General features: G+C 34.2%; 2 protein-coding genes and 1 long non-coding RNA gene across 5 annotated transcripts; 1 reads left to right on the top strand and 2 right to left on the bottom strand.

The window, feature by feature from the left end:
- Positions 1–1819: 1819 nt before the first annotated feature.
- On the bottom strand, positions 1820–4255 carry LOC141595708 (wall-associated receptor kinase-like 1). The gene is made up of 4 exons (XM_074415674.1): positions 4252–4255; positions 3321–4139; positions 3065–3202; positions 1820–2952 (listed from the first exon to the last, which is right to left on the bottom strand). The coding sequence occupies exons 1-4, from the start codon at positions 4253–4255 to the stop codon at positions 1820–1822; spliced, it is 2094 nt and encodes a 697-aa protein (XP_074271775.1).
- A 5659-nt stretch (positions 4256–9914) lies between these two features.
- Positions 9915–12598, top strand: LOC141595844 (uncharacterized). Of its 3 annotated transcripts, XR_012522317.1 has the most exons (5): positions 9915–10093; positions 10945–11064; positions 11550–11746; positions 11834–12012; positions 12431–12598. It is a non-coding gene; the product is annotated as an uncharacterized LOC141595844 (long non-coding RNA). The 3 variants fall into 3 exon arrangements; XR_012522316.1 differs by lacking the exon at positions 12431–12598 and having other exon boundaries at positions 10957–11064; positions 11834–12422; XR_012522315.1 differs by lacking the exon at positions 12431–12598 and having other exon boundaries at positions 11834–12422.
- A 6527-nt stretch (positions 12599–19125) lies between these two features.
- Positions 19126–22878, bottom strand: LOC141597254 (uncharacterized). The gene is made up of 2 exons (XM_074417637.1): positions 22119–22878; positions 19126–20039 (listed from the first exon to the last, which is right to left on the bottom strand). The coding sequence occupies exons 1-2, from the start codon at positions 22721–22723 to the stop codon at positions 19355–19357; spliced, it is 1290 nt and encodes a 429-aa protein (XP_074273738.1). The 5' UTR covers positions 22724–22878; the 3' UTR covers positions 19126–19354.
- Positions 22879–23617: the final 739 nt, after the last annotated feature.

Here is a 23617-nt window from a genome sequence, read left to right as displayed (position 1 = left end):
ATATTCACGCTTCCGCACAACAAGTGGTATCAGAGCCAGGTTCGACTAGGGCTAGACATGAGGATTCATCAGCATGCCCAAGACTTGAAGTTGTACACTCTAAGGCATAGAACTCCTAGCTCGAGGTGAGTCCTTGAGCAAGCCCGGTCCAGGGCTAAATGGATGGAAGGCATCATAGGTCTTGTGGGACAAAGACTATTTGTGTACTAGAACTGTTAATCAGGTGGACCCTTATCAGATTGGGTGCCACAGGTCTTGTGGGTCCTTTCCAGGTTGGCTGTCAAAGACCGTTTGTGTTCTAGGACTTCTGAAGTGGTGGACCCGGTCCAGGGTATATTGGATGAAGAGGATGTTCGATATGCATGTGTAGCAAATCCCCAATAAGGGCACATGGACATGCAAGTTCAAGAGCATGTGGGGGCACTCACTTGACCAGGCGGTGACATGTGGTGCAAGACATAGCTCGTGGTAGCATGGTGTGTCGGCTAAGGGGAGGTTATCAAGACTTATGATGTTTCGGGTGTCTAAAGTTGGGGCTGTAGGTGTGGGAAATTCTCCGTAGAGGTCAAGGCTCAAGTCAAAGATGATGGTCCTTGGTTTGAGGGGAGGATTGTTAGGGTTTGTCCCACATCGGTAGAATAAAGATGAAATATCATCTTTATAAGTGTTTACAAAATATGATAGTACGAGGCCTTTTAGGAAGGAGCCCAAAAGTAAATCCGTGAGGGTCTGGCCCAAAGTGGACAATATCGTACTATTATTGGTTGTGGACACAGATGTAGCAGAGGCCTTACACGAAATATTCACGCTTCCGCACAACAAGTGGTATTAGAGCGCAAGGTTCGAATTGGGCTAGACACGAAAATGCATCAGCAGGCCCAATACTTGAAGTTGTACACTATCAGGCATGGAACTCCTAGCTCGAGGTGAGTCCTTGAGTAAATGGATGGAAGGCGTCATAGGTCTTGTGGGACAAAGACCATTTGTGTACTAGAACTGTTGATCAGGTTGACCCTTATCAGATTGGGTGCCACAGGTCCGGTGGGTCCTTTCCAGGTTGGATGTCAAATACCGTTTGTGTTCTAGGACTTCTGAAGTGGCGGACCCGGTCCAGGGTATATTAGATGCAGAGGATGTTCGATATGCATGTGTAGCAAATCCCCAAGAATGGCACATGGATATATAAGTTAAGGAGCATGTGGGGGCACTTACTTGACTAGGCGGTGACATATGGTGCAAGACATAGCTCGTGGTAGCATGGTGTGTCGGCTAAGGGAAGGTTATCAAGACTTGTGATGTTTCGGGTGTCTAAAGTTGGGGCTGTAAGTGTGGGAAATTCTCCGTAGAGGTCAAGGCTCGAGTCAAAGATGATGGTCCTTGGTTTGAGGGGAGGATTGTTAGGGTGCAAACTCATGTCCCACATCGGTAGAATAAAGATGAAAGATCATCTTTATAAGTGTCTACAAAATATAATAGTACGAGGCCTTTTGGAAAGGAGACCAAGAGTAAATCCGTGAGGGCTTGGCCCAAAGCGGACAATATCGTACTATTATGGGCTTTGAAAACAAATGCAGCAGAGGTCCGACACGAGATATTCACGCTTCCGCACAACAAGACTAAAACATTTTCCTAGTAAATTGTTAATTTACAATCTATGAACATTTTCTGAAATTAAAATACAATAATAAAAACGTTGAGAAATAATAAATTGTTAATTTACAATCTATAAAAAATATACTAAAAGAATAAAACTCGATAAACACCGTGCATGCATTGCACGGGATCTATACTAGTTTTCCTCTTAAACTAAGAAACTTAATCAACAACTACCACTTCGATGTAGTCTTCGAATTGTCGATTCGTCATCATTCATACTCATTATGGCTGATAGATTATTGAACCAACCTTGTTGTGATGATCTTATTGTTTGTAATGTTGCCTCAACTTCTTTCATACTCGGCCTTTTACTTCCATCTAGAATCAAACATCTTGTTGCGAGTTCAGCAATAGCTTCAACCTTCTCTTTTCCGCCTTCCCTCATTACTCGAGCATCCAATATATCGTACAAGAAATTAGACTGGATATGGGATATGAACCATGGGACTAGACCCCGTTCATCCTTTGTCGAATGGTTAGCCAATTGCCCTGTTAGTAGCTCAACGAGTACAACTCCAAAGCTGTAGACATCACTTTTATCGGTGAATTGGTGTGACTGGAAGTACTCTGGATCAAGATAACCAAATGTCCCAACAACACGGGTTGTGACATGGGTCTGATCAATAGCAATAGACTTTGATATTCCAAAATCTGAAAGTTTTGCTCTATACTTGTTATCCAAAAGAATGTTGGTAGCTTTTATGTCTCTGTGAAATATGGGTAGCAATGAAGAGGAGTGGAGGTAAGCTAGAGCATTTGCGATATCTATGGCGATTTGTAAACGCATTTCCCATGTACATGGGAAGTCTTCATTCGGAGAAACAATGTGCTCGGAAAGAGTTGCATTAGCCACATACTCGTATACCAACATTGGAATTTCCGTTTCCAAACAACATCCTAGAAGCTTGACAATGTTTCTATGGTTAATTTGTGATAAAAGCTTTACCTCATTGATGAAATCAATCAATTGTCTTTCATCATCTAGTACTTTGAACTTCTTTATCGCTACAATTTTTCCATCAAATAACATGCCTTTGTAGACAATACCTTGTCCGCCATGGCCTAAAATTCGATTTCTGTTGTAGAAGTCTGTTGCCTTCTCCAATTCAGTTGAAGTGAAAATTCTTGCTTTTTCAGTCTCACTTCCTTCGGAAGACAGTAGTTGTTTCAACACCATTCCGCCATTTCTTTTGAAGTATTCCGCTTTGAGCCTCGTCTCCCTTGTTTTCTTCATTACTTTGTGGATCCAATAAGCACCCAAAAGCAAAAGCAATAAAATCATGCTTATTCCTATACCTGAAGCAATAGAAAGGTAAGGGGGTTGTGATTCAGACGGTCTTAAGTTAAGACGTACAACAGCCGACTTAAATAATGTTAAATGGAAAGGGGGTTGTGATCGAGAGCTTACCAAGTCCAAGTATGAACCCTGCCTTTTCCTTTAGAGTACCACGTTCATCAAATACTTGATTAATATTATCCGGACAGCCAAAGGTGTCGTTTCCGTACGAAAGGCAATCTTGAACACATGTTTCACACACCTCAACAACTACGCACAAGAAAAAGACATACCAAAATTGAATTATACAAAGGAAAATAAGTTTAATTTGCGACTATGGGTGGTACTTGAACTCAGAACCACCAGAATGAGGCAATAGAAATTTTACCTTGGCAGCCATATGGGAGATAAGGATTGCCTTGATAATAATCAGCTTTGCAATGACAAACATAACCTCCTGTGCCGGCCCCATTGCTTGGTTTTTTGAAAATACAAGAGGAGTTGGAGTAGCTAGGCAACTTAATGGGCAAATCAGGGACGGTCCATTCGAGTATAGATGGGACAGGACAATCTAACTGTGTAAGCATAGGGTCTATAATCTTGTTAGAAATCCAGGACTTGTCTACTAAAACCGCCATTGTCGGCCTACAAGTCTTAGCCCGATTAACCAAAAAATCCAACCAAAAATAATCAAGAGAAGATGGTAACGTGGTTTGGCAACATCCCTCGCCATAGCAATGCTTAAACTCAAATTGCTTAGACTCGTTTCGACAAATTTGAGCACATCCAGTTAGAGGTTCGTCACGACTATTTTTAAGCACAGCGTCGCCTCCACACCCAGCCACCAAAAGAATATTGCGGTTACTCGAGTAAAGAAACGGGCTTCCTCTCAAGTCGGTAGAGTTAGCATAGCCTACGCCATTGGGGTTATTACTGGGATGACTACAATACCCCTGGCAATCGAACTCCATAGTCAAAGTTCGTTCTTCGACCCAGTTAATTTGTCTCCCAATAGGATGGACATAGTCCGGACTTTCAAGGTTGTAGCTCACTTTCAGTGCTTTCAACTCGAACTTGTTGAAATCGGTGCACTCGACATCAAACCACGGGTTATGGTAACATTTTGGACCAATACCGAAAGGGTAAGGGATGGACACCTCGCCACAAGTGTCGTTACACCCTGGTTTGGCTATGCGTGGTGTTGATCCTAAGACATTTGATAACAAAGATATAAAGACTAGGAGTTTAAGGTAGCAAGACATACAGGGAGTATTTATGTATACTAATAGTATTCTACCAAAGTTTATGAACATAATAACCCATTTATAATGTTCCTAAATGGATTGAACAATGTTTCATTTAATTTAATTTAGGAATGAGGGAATAAAACGTGATCACTTAGAGACTTTAATATGCTTAAAATGTTCAGCAATGTGAAATGCTTAGTGTGTTCTCATAAGCGTGTATAGAAAAGAAAGAAAATTATTTAAAAAAAAATAAAGGCATTGTTGGCACAACTTTTGCTTAATTAAGTTCACCAATCAACTAAAATACAATTATTGGTAGCTTTATTTTGTTATTAGAATATGCACAAAGGTGATGGGAAATGACTAGGAAAATGCCATTGTGTTTGAGAAGTTGGGTTGGTACTTAATTATTCCCTATTTTTATTCGCTAATTCTCGTTTGTGAAGGGTACTATTCCGTCACAAGCTTACGACGGGCCAAGTGTAACCATTTTATGAGAAAATGTGACCATTTTGTAATAGTACTCATTTTTATGTGTGGTTACATTTTATCATAAAGTGGTCACATTTGGCCCGTCACAAATTGTGACCGTCACAAGAGAGACCTACTGATTTTTATTAGGATACGCAATGACGGAGTTAAGATTTAACGTCTACAGGCGAGAAATTTCAACTTATGTGAACTATGGAGTGAACATAATAAAATAAACTAGAAAAAATATAACTAAAATTTCAACTAAAAGCTCTAAATTTTTTAGTGTTCAGTGGTGGTGACTCCCCATAGTAGCCCTCACTTGGTTCCGTCATGGGGTATATGACGTTTTATTATATAACGACATTTTTTAAAGGGTCTGGCGACTGAATGGCCAAGTTTGGAGTCGGGTTAGAGTCAGAATATGGTTCAAAAAGGTTTTCTGATGTCATTTATTTTACCCTTTTTAATCCTTGAAAGCATACCTTTTCTTGTACAACTTTTTAATAGTCAACTTGTATGGGGAAACTTTTGGTTTTTGCAAGGCAAAAGAGGACTGTGTCAGGGATATATCCCCTATACTCGTATCCGTCGCGATACTCGTATTTATAACTCCCAAACAACACCTGATGATAATCGGACAAAAATATGTGTACGAGGTTTAAATATCAACTAAGAGTTTCATGGAGATCGGTTCGAGTTGATACTAGTTTTAAACCCGTGCAAATTGCACGGGTTTGCTATTTTAGATTTTGTTATTATTCGGAATTTTGTATGAGACGGTCTCTCAATAATGTTTATGTAAGATAATCTCACATAATAAGGGCACTTATCAATTTAATACTTTTTAAATTTTTTTGTTAGTTTCTAATATTGTTAATGACATATCTCGCACATATTTTACATGAGACGGTCTCAGACGACCTACCTTACATGTAGAGTCTTGTTTGCTTGTATTAGGTACATGTTTAGATTGATTCTTAACCTTTCCAAAATTAAAAGTTATTATACCATACCATACCATGATATATACTCGCATAATGTAATTGTTAATTTTTAGGGGAGAACTAATTAATGTTGTGTATGTTGGTTTGTTTGTTTTACTGAACCTGTGTGATAAATTGACACAATTTGAAAACGACAAATTATATAATATGTATTCATAAACATAAAATAAGAAAATGATTATATCTATTCAAGCTCTAAGTTTTAAAGAAAACGTACTCAGGGACACGGTTTCCCCATGACAGTACCTGTTAAGCAAAAGTAATAAATGTTTTTAAAATGATTTTTATCCAAACAGCGAAGTTGAAAATATGTTTACTACATATATGTTATATCATAACTTTATCCAATGTTTTATAAGTACAAAATTTCGTTTGGTCACAGAATAAGTTTTCTACTTTAATATGAGATATGAGATTGAAAACTCAACATTTGACCCGTGGTATTTAAGTTATGAGTTGGGTAAATTCCTCGAAAATTGGTATTTTCTCTTGTTAGATAAGTTTGAACTGCTATTTTAATTTTATAGTCATGTATTCGAAAGAAAACAATTTACATAATAATGAAATGGAAATATTTTGATACAAATTAACACAAATTATATGACATTGTGTGAATACGTATAAATTGATAGGAATGATTAATGTACCATTACCAATGTCAATTTGTGAGGTTCTACGAAATTGAACCGCTTATTGTGATAGGGTTAAAATATATTTTTGGAATTTTTACTCATTTTTAATTTCAACTAGTTTGAATGCCCGTGCGTTGCAACGAGGTAATTAACTTATTTATAATGCAAAAAAAAAAAATAGAAGGGTTTAATATTTACATTCTATGTCTTATGACTTGTTTACATATTATTAAAATATCTCTTTCAAAAAAAAAAAAAGATTAATATATACGTGGGTTAACTCTTATTTATAATCATATAATCACCTCACCTTATACTAATCTTTCGATGTGGACAATTCTGCTATTTATAAGTAATATATTCACAAAACTTGGATTTTTTTTTCTGATATGGGACAATTCTACTATTTATGCGTAATATATATTCATCAAACCTGCATTGTTTTTCAATGTGGGACAAATAATATATTCAGAATTACACCATCTTTTTTGCACTTAGTTCGACATTCAATCAGATCTCGAATATCGAATACAGACAATTGCTACTCATTATATCTAATAGTTATATTTAAATTTAATAATATGATCAAATACTCTCCATTAATATTTGTACGTTGTTTTTCATCAAAAAAATTTTAACATAATTGAGATATGGAAATTTCCCTTGTTACCCCTTAATTTTGTCAGATTTTCCATGTTACCCTACTTTTAAGACTCTGCCTATGGTACCCTTGATGTTCCATTTTTTTTCCCATGGTACCCCCTAATGTAAAGGCTGTTAAATGGACGTTATGTTTGATGTCGTGGCAATAAAATAACAACTAAAAAATAATACCCCATTTATTATTTTATTGGTACGGATATTCTCTCTCTTTTAAATGAAAATTTAATTAACTATATCATTATAATATTGGAAATTTCTCATGGTAACCTTGAACTTTGATAGATTACACATGCTACCATGGACGTTTATTTTCTATTTTTTTGATCATAATTAAAATATGTGCAAATGATAGGAACCTATACTCTAATGATAGAATTTTTTTTTAACACAATTCTAATTATATTATTTAAAAGTAGTATATTTACCACACCTACATTATTTTTCAATATGGGACATATAAAATCTATAGGTAGAAAATATAATGATATACTCTTTTAAGAGCTCTCTAAGACAATACTTAAGAAACTCAAAAGATTTTGGGTTGATGCCTAAGTTTCAAGGATGCCTACTATTTATAATCATAGAATCACCCACCTTATGCTATATTTCGATGTGAGAAAATTTTATTTTTTCTATGTAGTATATTTATCACACCTATATTATTTTTCAATGTGAGACATATAACATACTATAAAATACACCATCTTTAATATGTGCAAATTATATGAAATCTATATATACTCTAATGATAGCATTTCTTACCATGAATCTAATAATATTATTTTTATAATTTTTTTACCGACATTATTTTGCCAAATGAAATGTAAAAGTTTTTATATAAAAATTAGAAACATCACTTGAATATAAAATAAGAAATACAGGGTATATATTATAATAACCAAAAGATTTTCCAAAGATTAACTTAGGTTAGAAATCATTATTGTAGAGACAGTAATACAAACTCTTTTAAGAGCTCTCTCTGACAATACTTAAGAGAATCAAAAGATTATGGGTTATGACTTCTATTTATAATCATAAGGTCACTCTGCCTTATGGTAATCTTTCGATGTGGGTCAATTCTAATATTTATACATAGTATACTCACCACACTTACATTACTTTTCAATGTAGGACAAATAACATACTAAGTACACCATTTTTTATGCACCTACTTTAATAATGAGAAAAGTCATTATTAACCTTTTAATAATGAGAAATATAAATAAATATATGTTTTAGAAGAGCTTCTTCATGACAAATAACCCGATTTAATAATGAGAAAATACAATATAATCTACACTCTAATGATAACATTTTTTTGTCATAATCTAATTATATAATTTTCATACGATACTTATTTGTCAAATGAAATATAAAGTTTTGATATCAAAATTATAAACATCACTTTTATATAATATAGAAAATGTATATATATGGGACAGTTCTATTATTTATACATAATATATTCACCACACCTACATTATTTTTCAATGTGGGACATATAACATACTAAAAAGTACATACTTTTATATTTATAGAATGGACTTATGGGGTGGGAGGGGACAAACAGATGCCAGCCTATTGTATTTTGTATACTTTGCTTGCCCTAGAATTTTTGTATCTTTAGGTTATTGCATTGCCTCTCCTATATAAGTACGTTATTGTTAATTAATGAAATACACAACAATTACACAACTTCTACATATTTAACTAACTCATGGTCTCGTGGAGGGGTTATCTAGCTCACTTCTACACAACTTCTACATATTGTATTACTCGTAATATTTTGTAATAATTTAATGATGAACAATTGTATGTGTAATTCTAAATAATTAGTATTGCTCCTTATTGTTATAGTGTAATGAGACGATGATTGAATTAAATGTTCTTCTATTTTACCTTAAAATTTTGGGTTAATACTTAAGTTTCAAGGATGCCTTCTATTTATATTTATAGAATCACCTTACCGTATGCTATTATTTCAATGTGAGATGCATAATTTAATTATTTAGACGTATTATGTTCATCATGCCTACATTATTTTTCAATGTGAAAGATATAACATACCAAGAAATACATGTCTCTTCTTAAAAAAACCACTATTGTATACATATTATTTTTCTTTGAAGGTAAAACCACTTAATCTCGATCATTAGATAGAAATCTCTACATCGTACATATAACGACTCATTAACGCTTTATTACTGCATTCAGAAGACAACCATTAGTAAAATTTTTAGTTTTATTTTTTATATCATATCATAGATAATGATAGAAAATCTTAAGAGCTCTTTAAAACAATATTTATGAGACTCGAAAAATTTTGGGTGAATACATAAGTTCCAAATATGCCTCCTATTTATAATCATAGGATCACATCAACTTATACTAATCTTTCGATGTGGGACAATTCTACTATTTATATGTAGTATATTCACCACACCTACTAATTTTCCAATGTGGGACAAAACGTACTAAAAAGTACACAATTTTACGTATTAAGAAGTACACAATCTTTAATATGTGCAAATAATATGAAATCTATACTCTAATGATAACATTTTTTACCACAAAGCTAATTATATTATTTTCATAATTTTTTTAACGATATTTTTTTGCCAAATGAAATGTAAAAGTTTGATATAAAAATTGGAAATATCACTTGAATATAATTTAGGAAATATACATATTATAATAATTAAAAGATTTTCCACTATATTTTTTACATCAAAAATTATACTTTCCTAAATTGATTTTTGATGATGTGGACGCTCTAAGATCGCTCGAAAAAACTCTCTTTTATATATATATATATATATATATATATATATATATATATATATATATATATAGGGTCGGGATCCGGTGAGAACCACTAGTATGATGAGAACCATGAGAACCTCTAAAACATATAAGGACCGTTGGATCAGATAAAATTCGAATGATTTAGATTTGTCGGGAACATACAAAACTTAGGACGCTCTCCATCATTACAAACCACACACTTTTCTCTCTTCTCCCTCTCTCACTCCTTATTCGATCACCACATTTCTCCAGCTTATCCGTCGCCGACCACCGTGTTTCTCCTTCTTCATTGTCATCAACCACTGTCATACTCCTCCTTCACCACCATTGACAAAGGTAAGTTTTATGTTTAAATTTATTCAATTTTGTAATTAGAATATATAATTTCCGTGTTATAACAATAGCACAATGATTTTGAGTAAAAATTCTGTGATTGATTCGATTTTAACCTAAATAGATGCATCGTTGGATGAATTTGACTAGAATAGCAATTAATTAGGGTTCATAAACCGTACAATCTAGAATTACTTTGACTGAAATATATATCAGTAAGTTAGTTTGATTGGAATAACAATATATTAGGCTTTTTTGTTTCATCGTTTGTAATTATTTGTCCTCTTTTTTTCATAATTTCGGCCGCTTGAGATTAATGGTTCAGTTGTGTTCATATGCTTTCTCTTGGGAAATATTTTTTTGCTTTTGTCATTCTTTTTTTTTTCAATTGATAGTTTATTGGCTGACCAACACCAATAACAATTTGGAATCATGCTTTATTCTGATGCAAAAACGTTATTCATCGTGCATAGATATACTGGGTTTGTTTCGTGTTGCTGGATGAAAAAGCGATGCGCATTGAGAGACGTTTGTTTGCAAAAGGAATCTAGTAGTATTAGACTTCCAGTAAGAGGCTATGTAAATTATTGTCTCTTTGTTTTCTTGCTGAACTGTTGGTATATTTGGAATTTATGTGCACTTGATGTTGTTATATCAGTTACTAAGAATGGTGAGTATTATGTTGAGTAGTTAATAACTTAATACACATATTACTCCTGCTTTATTATTACTGGTATTTATTCAAACTCAAATATGGGACTACTCCTATTATTAGCTCATTTACCCAACATTGTTAATAGCTCAATTCATTCTCAGAGAAAATCAACGACACTCTAATAAGTAAATCCATGAAGTATTGTGTGCAGATCACATATTCCAAATTATAGTCAATTGTATTGACTATACCCCCTGGCGGAGTCAAGAGGCTACCAGGGATGATCGCTTCATGGCAAATGAAATGTATAAACGTTATAGTAAGTTTGTTTAATTTTTCATAAATATGTAGCACACCTGACTTTAAGGAATGCACAACCTTATTTTCCTTTGTTAATGTTATTAATGCTAATTTTTTTGTGTATGTATCGGTTATTTTCGTGTATCTACTGAATATTTCTATGCACCTAGGTTTATTTCTACGTGCATAATACTCGCTTAGTGTGAAGAGAATAGATCATATAAGTCGAATACCTAAGTATATTTGTACGTGCATAAGGCTATGGCTATATAAAATTTAGAAACTTAAGTGACCTACTAGCTTGCAAAGTGTGAAACTGTGGACATATCATACATGTCAAGCCGAGTTTTATCCGTAATTATGTCCAAGTATATATAGAAAGGTTCATGTCACATGGTGGCGTATTTGTGACTGAAAGTGGTTGAATTGTTATCATTTTTTTCAGGGGTATATAAGGCCTATTCTATTTAGTAACTTTTGTTATTGTGAATTGTGCATCATTAGGAATTCACTCAGGTGTTGCACTCTGTTGCTTGAGGGCAGATAAAAGAGAATTACATTCGATATTGTCGTTCTTAGAAGAGGAGAGATCACAATACCATGAATTTGTAGACTAGAAAAGGAAGGAAATGAAGCCACTGCAAGATGCTTTGGATGACATGCTTGGCCCAGGGCAGGAGAAAGGAGTTGTCATATGAATTGTGAGCTATATTCAAATATTTTTGAAGTGGTATGTGCATTAATATATTTTGGAGGTGTTGAGTAAGGTTGGATGTACTCTAATGCAGATACGAAGTTTGGAGTATCATATACAACATGAAAGTGTGCCTTTGAATGAGGAGAAACAAATCTTAAGAGAAATAAAAGAATATGAAGCAACAAGGCCTATAGTGATAGCTAATCTTTGCTATAAGAGCAAAGTTTCAGGAGTCGATGGGAAAAGGAAACCATTCAGGATCAGGTTAAGGTATATGACGTGATCAACTATACTGTTGTACAATTTTTAGCGTAAAGATAAGCAAAGTGCACAAAATATCTGTTTTAATTGTCCTGAAACTTGATATGCTTCAACATATACCTTGAAAGCGCATCATTAAGGTTGCGTACAAGTTGGTCATTTCGATTTCAGTCGAGTGATTTTGGGTTCTTGTATGTTTCGAGTGAATTATTATTGGGTAATTTCGAGGTGTGTGATTTGTAAGGAAGGAAAAGTCTGGGTTGAGTTGTCACAATTTAGGTTCATATCATATATGGGTTAATCGGTTCAGGTACAGGTCGAGTCATTTTGCCAGTCTACTAGATCATGCATCCACAATAACTAATAATAGTGCAATATTTGCTTCCAGCTACCATTTATATTATTTTTTTTTGCTGCATCTTTTTAGGTAGTGAAATTGAAGAGCATCTAGAGGCTCATATGGCGGATTTATCAGTTTATATTATCTTTGATCTACTCATTACCGTTTCTAAATTAAGAATACTTACATTTTACTTATTTCGAAAGCCAATTAGCTCAAATGGTAGAGCATTGTGCAATGCACAAGATGTGGGTTCAATTCCCACATTGGGTATTTGGCTAGGAAATACCAGTGTTTTTGTGTTTCTTTTACGTTGAGATCGCTAAAGACCGGGATGTATGGTCATAGTTTATATGCATAAGCTAGTCTTTAAATTTCTGATCACTACAAAGCTATTACATTTCCTCCTTGACATTCTTACTGTACATGCAAGTCTATATAGCTTGTTTAGTCTTAGCTGTATTGGATCACTTGCATCTCGACAAGTTTCAATCAAGAGATTTGTTATTAGTAGGCTATATGGGCTTCGAACCCATATCTTTATGCAAAATTTGCACTTTGCTCTACCATTGAGCTAATAGCCTTTAAAATACACACTAAACAAAGATGAAATGAAGGGGTATACAAAACAAAATTGCTCCATAGAGATAGATCATAACATATTAAAGAATTTAAAGGAGTCAAACACCAACACCCGATATATATATCCAAAACACAAATCTCAACATTAAACACCTAAAATTGATAGAGATATCAATTAAAAGCCATAAGTTAACAACAATTATCTCATATTTTAGGAAGGTCTTGAAACAAATAGCACAACAATCACGGTTTATTTTTAGAGAAAAAGTACACAAATTATCAGCCTTCAAAGAAGAACAATAATATGCAACGAACCAATCAATCAACAACAAAATGGAGTATAAAACCAAAGTAGAGCAATAATATTCAACAAATAATGGTAAATCTAGTAAATATAACAACAAACTAATCGATGCAACTGGAGAACTTTTTCATGCACATACATGGTCTAATCATGCCCATAAAAATAATAAGTATACACATGCAAACAAAGTTTAAGAAAAATACTTTTAAGAGGATAGTCTTCAACACATACTTACGTACCAAACTTTCATGCACCTACAACACCATTATATGTTAGACTTATCGGAACTAAACGTCCTCCAAACAAAAAGACAACCTAAAGAGGACAAACTAAAATTAGAAATAACTTATGTAACCAAAGACCTTTTTAATGCACATACAACTTCTTATCATGCACGTATAGACAAAAAAAAAAAAAAAAAGAAAGACAAAACTAAACTAAAACTAGAAAGAGGAAGGGGAATATGTTATAACGGGGGAGGGGGGAGTATCCTAAATTTAGGACGGGAAAGGATTTAGGGTTGGATTAGACGGTACCGCTCCCTTTCCCTTATTATCGAAACGGGTTTAAATTAAAACTCGGGGAAATAGTGTCCTTAAGTAGGACCATTTTCTTTTTCACTATTCCGGAAAAGTCATTCAAACAGCCTCAAGACCAAAAGACACCCAGTGGGGCAGAGTGAACCCTTTCTGAGGGGAATGAGATCAAACATGGGGGACAAGTATCCTAAAATTTAGGACGGGAAAGGGTTTTACATATTTCATGCATGTACAAGGTTGTTTAATGCACATATATTGCGTTTTCATGCATCTACAAGGTTACCTCATGCCTTGATAAGGTATTCCACCCAGACCTCTTGCCATTCTTTGAGAACGGGAAAGGGTTTAAATTTGGGGAAATAGTATGTCCATAAGTAGGTCGAAAAAGAATTTAGGGTAGGATTAGCCAACCCCATATTACCCTAAACTATTTTTCGGAAAAGTCATTCAAACGGCCTTAAGATCAAAAGACACTCTAGAGGGGCAGAGTGAACCTTTTCCGAGGGGAATGAGATCAAACAAGGGAGATGGGTATCCTACAATTTAGGATAGGAAAGGGTTCAGTGTTGAATTAGGCGGCTCTGTGGCCGCCTAATCAAACCTTAAACCCTTTCCTTATGATTGGGAACAGGTTTAAATTAGGGTGAATATTGTCCCTAAGTAAGCCGAAAAAGGGTTTAGGGTAGGTTTAGCTAACCCAACAGCCTACCATAAACCATTTTCTCAAGAAGTTATTTGAAAGACGATTGGACAAAATGACACCCTTAACCTTCCGAGGGGTTGGGTGAAATTAGAATTAACTTATGTACCTAAAGAGCTTTTTAATGCACATACAACTTCTTATCATGCACCTAAAGACAAAAAGAGTCCATAATAAGGGCAAAGTGTACCCTTTTTAGGAGATGGGTTTAAAGTAAGGGAATGGTATCCTTAAGTAAACTTTTTCCCCTATGATGCTACTAGGCCTACAATCTCAACATATGTAGTGTCGAGTACTCGACAAGTTAATTTTATCTCAAGATATTCTAAATAAAGCAACTAAACCTACAATTGTATAAAACTAATAAAAGGCTAGAATGATATGAAAGATATGATAAGACTATAATGTCATATTGTTTTTTGTAAAAAAAATTAAATAGGGGAAAGGATAGCACAAAGAGGTACACGCAATTTACCGCATATATTACCATTTTTTATTTAGTCCATTTTATATCACATTACGAACATTTCGCAAGGCCATCAATTAGAAAACCTATCAAATTTTCCAACTTGCCTTTGACGTACTTTCTAGATCATCAGAACAATAAGGCCAAGTACTACTTTGATAAATTACCAACAAACATTACTGTTGAAAGAGAGATTTTCTACTTGTTAAGTGCTAGCTTTGACAGCTACTTATAGTTTTCGGAACCGTCATATACTAGTAGCATTTCACAGACAAAATAAATCAAGTTTGAATAGCAAACAACATCTTTCTACAGTGAGAATACAGCTGGATATATTCCTCGCTAAAGTTAACAACTTGTGACATGAATCAGTTGGCAAAAACCATTCTTCTAAACATCCAACAATCAAGCAACACACATTTCAATTTCAACGATACTTTAGTAACTGAGACAGTCAATGACATTCAACATATTCCAATAACAACATCTATTAAACAATCAATCAATCTAAATTTGAAAATATAAAGAATAATATCTACAAAAGGCAATAATACCTTCTAACAACAATACAACAAAGAAGCTTATAATCATTCATCTATCATTATAATCTTGGTAATCATTCATCTTCGTTGTCGCAAGTACATTAACATTATACATCATCACCATAGAACATGAGATTATAATGATAGATAAATGATTAACAAATTAAATTGAATAGATTAATAAGGAACTAAACGAAAAAAATAGAAGAAATTAGGAACACAACTCTAATCAACTAAGTCGAATCATAAAAAATTATTAAGATTGAAGAACAAGAAAAGAAAAGGTTAAATTGAGAAATTACCAAAATTTTTAGGGAAAAACAAGAGAAACAGGATAAAATCAAAGCAAACAAAAGAAGGAAACAAGATTGGATTCAATCAATCGTTGTAGATGAATGCCGAGGTCAAGGAGAAACACGATGGCGATTAAGATAGAAGAGAGAGAAAGAAATAGGAGTGAGAAAAGAGATTGTGTAAAATGACGGGAGATGGAGGGTTTGGGAGTATGGTTTAATTTTGACAATTTTCTAATTGTTTAGTGACTTAATCTCAGCCTTTTATTTTCTAAAGATCTAAGGGTTGTAAGTGGTTCTCACAGTTCTCATTATCTTAGTGGTTCTCACAGGATCCCAAATCTATATATATATATATATATATATATATATATATATATATATATATATATATATATATATATATATATATATATATATATCTTACGTATTAAGAAGTACACAATCTTTAATATGTGCAAATAATATGAAATCTATACTCTAATGATAACATTTTTTACCACAAAGCTAATTGGATTATTTTCATAATTTTTTTAACGATATTTTTTTGCCAAATGAAATGTAAAAGTTTGATATAAAAATTGGAAATATCACTTGAATATAATTTAGGAAATATACATATTATAATAATTAAAAGGTTTTCCACTTTATTTTTTACATCAAAAATTATACTTTCCTAAATTGATTTTTGATGATGTGGACGCTCTAAGATCGCTCGAAAAAACTCTCTTTTATATAGATATATAGATATATAGATTATTCAAGGTAATTTTAGTCTTGTCGAATTTATCGTCCTCTTTGTAATTATTTTTGTATAAGTTTGTAGTTGGTTAAGTTAATTTATTGAATAATAGATAGAGGGGTGGTGCTAAAGTTAGGGAAGAGTTGAAAAGTATCGTTGACGTATAATAATTTGTCGATAATCTTTAACGATTCAGTATCTAAAATGAACTAAAGCATTGCGCTCAAATATACCGCAATACCCTAGTGCAAAAATCTGGTACCCTTACTAAACAATCAGCCAAGCTAAATAAAAACAGGAAGTCTGTCTTGCGCGGCGGGTTAAGTATTACCATGTGGGTAGATAAGACAAAACAGATTCATACTTCCTAGGCATTATGCTTTTGTCTTATCTATTTAGATAATACTTGACCCATCGCAAACTTGTGACGGATATGCCCGTCACAAATTCATTTGTGAAATAAAAACCCAATCGCTAGAAACCCAAAACTTAGCATTTCTAAATAATAACCCAATTGATATAAATAGTTAAATACTCTTCCAAACAACCCGTTTTGACCTTTCATGTATGAGTTTCACGCTAATATACAATTTCACCCTTATCCCTTTTACCTCCCTCAATGCCTTATGCTCCAAGCCTCCAATACTCCTCTTCTCCATTTACAATGGCCTCAACTCCATCGTCATCCTCGAAAGGTTCTAATCAACCCACTAAATCTCATATTTCCCATTTCACCCTATAAGATTTGACTCTAATGCAATCGGTTCAAATACGCATTTATTTCCGATGTTTAAACTCAAATTTGTCGATCTACTGGCTCGGAATTTTCGATTTGAGTATATTCTCACTCTTTAATTATTACTTGTATATCTTTTTCGTTTTGAGTATATTTTCACTCTTTTAAAATTCTCTATGTCGATATAGTCTTTAATTTAGAAGATCTGATTCTTTTATTAATATTGAAAGTTATCCCTAATTTTTTTTCCAAAGCAAATATTCTTGTTTTTAAATTAATTTCTCTTTTTTTTTCACTGCTTTTTTTTTGTTTTTTATATTCATATTTTTTTATATCAATTGATGTGTTAATTTTAATAAATTTTTCAGTTTAAATAATCTTTAACTATTTTTTTTATTATTTCTCATGATTAATTTTGTTGGCAGTTACATCATTAAATATGTAGATCTAGAAAGTTAGACTTTCTAAATTTCATTTTATTTAAATTCCGTTTTTTCCCAAATATTGATTCATTATTTCGACTTTCGACCATTATAATTGACAACTTTTTAATTTTCACAAAGTATTTCGACAATTTAAATTATATTTTGACTTGTTGACAATTGAGAAACCAAGTACTTCAAATTTGCAATTAATTCCAATGTAGTTAGTGGGTCCTAAAAATAAGGAAATAAAAGGTGCACTTTGACATGTTGACTTTTAACCACAGAGCGACACATATGCTCTGTGGTTGTTCTTTTAATAAATAGGATTCGGAGTAAATAAATAATTTCTAATTGAATTTATTTGTTTTAAGTTGTTCAAATCACTTTTATTTTATTTAAAATAACCATTTTTAATAAAAAAAAAATTAATTTAAGTTCAGCTCATTTCAATTATTTTGAAATTTCAAATTTGCGAGGATGCTCATTTCGAGCTCAATTCTCGTCATTGTTTTTGCACGAAACCGAGCTCGATTTAAACCCAACTTTTGACCCAACTCCACACTAACCAATGGCCTACATCCCCCTGAAAAATACAACTCGAAATCCTTAAAACCCAGCCATTTTCGTCCCAAACAAGACCCAAAATCAGCAGCCCATTCGTTCGTTTCAGCTCCAACCCGTCTACTTTGCTAGCCCATCAACCCAACTTCCAAGCTCCCAACCCGGTAAACCATGGCTCGATATACGTTTCAACACTTTCATCTTGATCCCCAACCAAGTCATCTCCCCAAAAGATCACAAGAATTCCCCCCCCCCCCCCCCTCCAGGTTCTTTACCCATATTTCCCAGAATAACTTCCCTGACCCGCCACTTTTGGATTCCAATCGACCACTCTTAGGCAACTAGTAAGCCACCATACAAAGTTAGATTCTGTACCTTGCAACACTATCTACCCATTCACACAAAGGTCAAGTCAAAGTCATGTCCCTAAACCTTCAAAAATCTTACCTAAAGGCCCCCAGTTGAAGTAGTTTTGCAAAATTGTTCATATCAATTCAAAAAACGCCCCAACTCAATTATACATCCAAGACTTATGCTCGGTCAATGTTTTTTCGGACAAAAAACTTTGACTGACTATAACTACCGGCCATGAGATAGATAACGGTGATTTTTTTTTTAAATTCATGGTCTTCACGAGATGTTAGGTCTGAAAAAAATATTCCTTTTCCTAAACACGTAGCCAAGAATTATAACCGGTAAAAGTTTTTTGACAAAAAAAAAAAAAAAAAAGGGACACACCATAAAAAAAAAAAACAAAAAGATTGATGGGTGCCATTGAGAATATCCATGTTTTATGTAAATTCACAAGGGCCATTGCATTGCTAATTATTTTATTTTTTATGGTAATAAAGTGTATTACTAAGAAGTAAGTGTAAGAAAGTATTATACAACATTTTGTAAAATATTAAACGCAATATTTTTTCATAATTAAGAACTAGCTACAAAGAATGTATGTTCGATTATACTACAAAGAATCATGCTTAACAAGCAATATGGTAAAAAGAATACAAAACTTTTTTCTTATATCAACATTACGAGGTATTTCAATTACTACTCGTGCTCCCCAAAATCCCAGAATCAATTAGAGAAAATCTTGTACATGAGAGAACGAATTTAAGCACTTAGAAGAAGTCGTTTTGATGATCGTTGTGGCAAAGCTCCTTCCTCAGCTTACTCGAAAAAAGGCGACAAGCATCCATACTTAGATCAATAGCAGCCGAAAGAGCTATGAAAAGTGCAGCATCTGCCATACATTTCACATGTTGCATTCCAACTTGAACTAAAGGCTTGCTTACTTTCCCTTCACCTTCTACGCTTGAACCCATCACAAACCCTTTAACCGGTGACCTCATTAAGCCTACTTCAACTGTCGAGTCACGCTTATCAATGCAAAATTGCCCACCTTTCTTTACACTCATTGTGCCCTCAGCAATAGTAATGCCGGTCTTAGTTAGGCCACTTTCTGTGACTAGCTCAAATTTGTAGCCAAGGCCATCAACTGAGCCTCTCTCACGCCAAGCCTCAAGCCGGCCCCATGGTTTCCAGCTGCTTAGGTGGGACCCATGGGGCTGGAGGATAAGCCATGCACCAGGATTTGATCGTGAAACGCGATCAGATCCTGGTGAGGGAACAAATGGGGTGATGACTGATGCTGCGGCAACTGGGGATCCTGAGAGGTCATAGATCATTATCATCCACCCCTTACGTTCCCTCACCGGCTTTTCCTTTTCCCCTGATAGTGATCTTACGATCCATGCTTTATTGTTATTGTTGTTATTGTTAGGTGTGAAATTTGCTGGAAGAGAGCTGAAATCAAAAATTTCGATGTATCATCAGACACGGTTTAATTGTTTAAACATGACGCGTAAAAGACGATACAATTTTGAAAAAATGAACATTCGATTGTAATCTATTACGTATGAAAAACATTATACCAAATTTTAACCACAATTAACTCCGCTAATAGAGAAAAAACCACTAAATGGTGTAAAGTGAGTTTTAAGGACGATTTAGATGCTGATGGGATTTAAACCAAGATCAGAAATATCACCTTTTATGATTTTATCAACTAAACTAGTCGATATTTTATAGACAAAAACAAGTAATAGAGAAAAGAAATGGTAACTAGAGTTCAAAATCATGAAATAAAAGCTCATGAATCTGAGACATCCAAATCTTTGCACATGGAATTAGTTATACGTGTTAATAAGAGATGATGAAAGAAATTAGGACGTTAAATAATGTGCATGGTACGTTTGACCACCCTGGTTATGCACTAATTGTCCTCTAGTTATAAATTAATCTAAAAATTAATAATTGATTCAATAGATGGAAGTACATACTCTTTGTCCTAACAAACCCAATTTAATTAAACTAAAGAGTACTTGTTATTTTGTTAATTACAGTAATTATGGATGCTAACTACCTCCAGATCAGTAACGTAACGACCTTAATTAGTTAATGTAATTAAATTAAACTAACAATTAAGTAAACAAATAAATCATCTGACAATAATAATAAAGTGTAGAGAGTGATTTAATTTAATTATCATGTAAGGAACATAATCAAGTTTAAATCTTAAGCTCAGAGTCATGTGATATTACAAAGATTCTGGTCGTAAAATTAAGATGTGTAATTAGGGACGGCGGTCAATACATACTCCACCGTAATGTCAAAGAGCAGACCATTAATGTTCAACAAATTGTAATCATTAATCATCATGCATGAAGAATGCACTATAAACCCAAAGTAAAAGATTAGGCAAATAATTTTAAAAAAGCATCTTAATATTCATAAAATGTACCTAAATACTTTTCATCAAATGATCAAATAGGTTTATTATATATCGAAGAGGTTTTAGTCTAGTGGTTAAGACCGATGTATAGTGACAACAGGTCACGACTTCAAATTCCCCTCCATTATATATTGTACGTAATATAGCCCTTACGCCTTATTGAACACCAAAAAAAATTAGACCAATGTCAATCTATTGTAAAATCGCAAATGAAATGGAAATGGATTGTCCTAGGTCGGGTGGAAATGGATTGTCCTAGGCCGTTCCGGTGTTCCCAAACCCCCCAAAACGATACTACATCTCAGGATAAGTAGGAAGTCCATCGTGTCATATCGTGCCTATTTGAGACCCCTGAGGTCAGGACGACCACCATGACAAATTACCACGTCGTCGTTGTGCTAGTGTTACCTATCAAGTCATGTTCTTTGGAAATGCAGGAGTTGAGAGGTCTCGGGTTCGACTATCAGTTGGGGTGATGATCACTTGGCCACTGCAACCCCCAAAGGGGTGGCTTACATGGTCCATGTGGTGGTGCGGGAATGCATGGGCCCGGGGAAACTCAACCCTTTGTCATCAAAAAAAAAATCAAGTCATGTCCTCTCTCCTGCCAACAGGTTAACATGTGCCTTATCGTGTCGGGTCAACCGAAACTCAATATTAGGCAGACAAAAACCAGGCCCCATCTCACGTACTCTAGGAATGAAGTCTCTATTAAGTCGATAAATTTGCCGGGAAGATAAGGTGCTACCCAGCTGGACATTCACATATTACCACATAATTATAATAATGCCATCCCACATAAACTAATTTGTCAAAATAACACCAACCTCTTCTTTAATCAAACTACTTTAAGTTCTTGTATCAGATTAGTATATATCGGGGTAATTTCAACCCTATCATGACCATCTCTAACTAATACAGAGTAATTTACTAATTCCAATCCAGTTCGACACAAATTGTTGTTTCAGATAAGTATATACTTTTAAACATAAAACAGGTTAAATTAGATAGATAAGACAAATAGCAATGTAAATTGGGATTACCACAAAACTTATTAGCACAATAAAGACAGGGAACAAATAAATACTAACCGGGAGCGGGAATTCCGGTCTGCACTAAACTTGCAACTAAAAACCGGCTGACGAATACTTCCTTGAATCTGATAAACAACCGGACTACACTCCGGTTCACCACCAAAATGAAACACGAACCGAGGATCCGGTTCAGACCGGATTTCCAAATGCAACCTAGCTTGAACCGCATTCTTCCCATCCCTTTCCTTTCCAAGACTAACCCACCCAGACTGGAACACAATGGGCTTAACCTCCGCACCTTTAAGGTCGATACTAACACTAACCCGACCTATTAACTTCCCGGAACTAACACCACATGTCTGGCCCATCCGGCCCGAGTACACAGATACTCGGAGCAGCACGGGTCGGCCAGACATGTTACGTAGCGCAGCGGGATCCACGTGGAATCCCGGTGCGCTACTCCCTACGTCTGGTGGAGAATCATCTCTTCCAGACGAAAAGGGTAAGAGCGCGGTTTGAGTAGGGTAGTTTTTGAGTCGGATTTTGCAGTAGCATGGAGTTGTAGTAGGGTGTACACCTGAACCAGAAGATGGTTTGCTACCTATTGGTAGTTGTAATGCTAGTGACTCTATGATCAATCTAGCATAAGGGCATGGATCCATTGTTGATCTATTGTTAATGATCTATGGTGTTTTTTTGGTTCAAATTAATTTTGTAAAATTTGTGAAAGTTAGTGTCCAAATATATTTTTGTTTTGGTTGAGTGTGGTTTAAGAAGGGACGAAATGAGTGAAATGAGCTTTGTGATAGAGGTATATGAATATGAGATTATGAGGGTACTAATACTTATTTTTGTTTGGTTCAGGGAATCTGTTTGATCCTACCTGTATTAATTTGCAGAATTATTAGATGTTTTGTACTTTTGTTGCTTATTACAATTTTGTTTGTGTTAGGAAGACCTATTGATATAATTGAAGTGTGGGTGTAAGTAATATAGTAGGAACAAATATAATAGCTGAGTTTTAACTATTATCTTAAGGTTTTGGTTGAGATAATTTTGTCTATTATAATATTAGAGTCAGTGTGATCAAAGGTCACAGGTTTAAATCCGGGTAGTCTCCAATAACTCACGAAGTGAAATTTCAGCACATGGTTTGAGGAGTCTGTGCACTAACCACTCCTCAAATCCAATAGGCATTCGAGTGAATGGGCATAATATGAATAAATATAATAGTTGATCACGAACCACCACCTTAAGGTTTTGTTTAAGATGCATTCGAATAGAGGGGCATAATAGGAATCAATCAATACAACATATTTGTTTTATATGTTTGCATGTGAGAATGTGAGACGATGATACTTGATCTGTTTTAATATCAAGACAGATATATTCATTTTAAGGAATACTTATTGTTAAAACTAATCTAGGAGAAGTGTCTAGTTAATTTGTGTAGGTACATTATATTAATCTTCATGAGAATTTTAGATTATATAAAAGAAAGATTTGCGCATCCTAATCCTAACCGTATACATATACAAGTATTTGTGTTATTAAAA

Source organism: Silene latifolia, chromosome 8 (assembly GCF_048544455.1).
Source record: "Silene latifolia isolate original U9 population chromosome 8, ASM4854445v1, whole genome shotgun sequence".
In the NCBI taxonomy this organism is placed as follows: domain Eukaryota; kingdom Viridiplantae; phylum Streptophyta; class Magnoliopsida; order Caryophyllales; family Caryophyllaceae; genus Silene; species Silene latifolia.
This window is presented reverse-complemented; position numbering and strand designations above follow the sequence as displayed.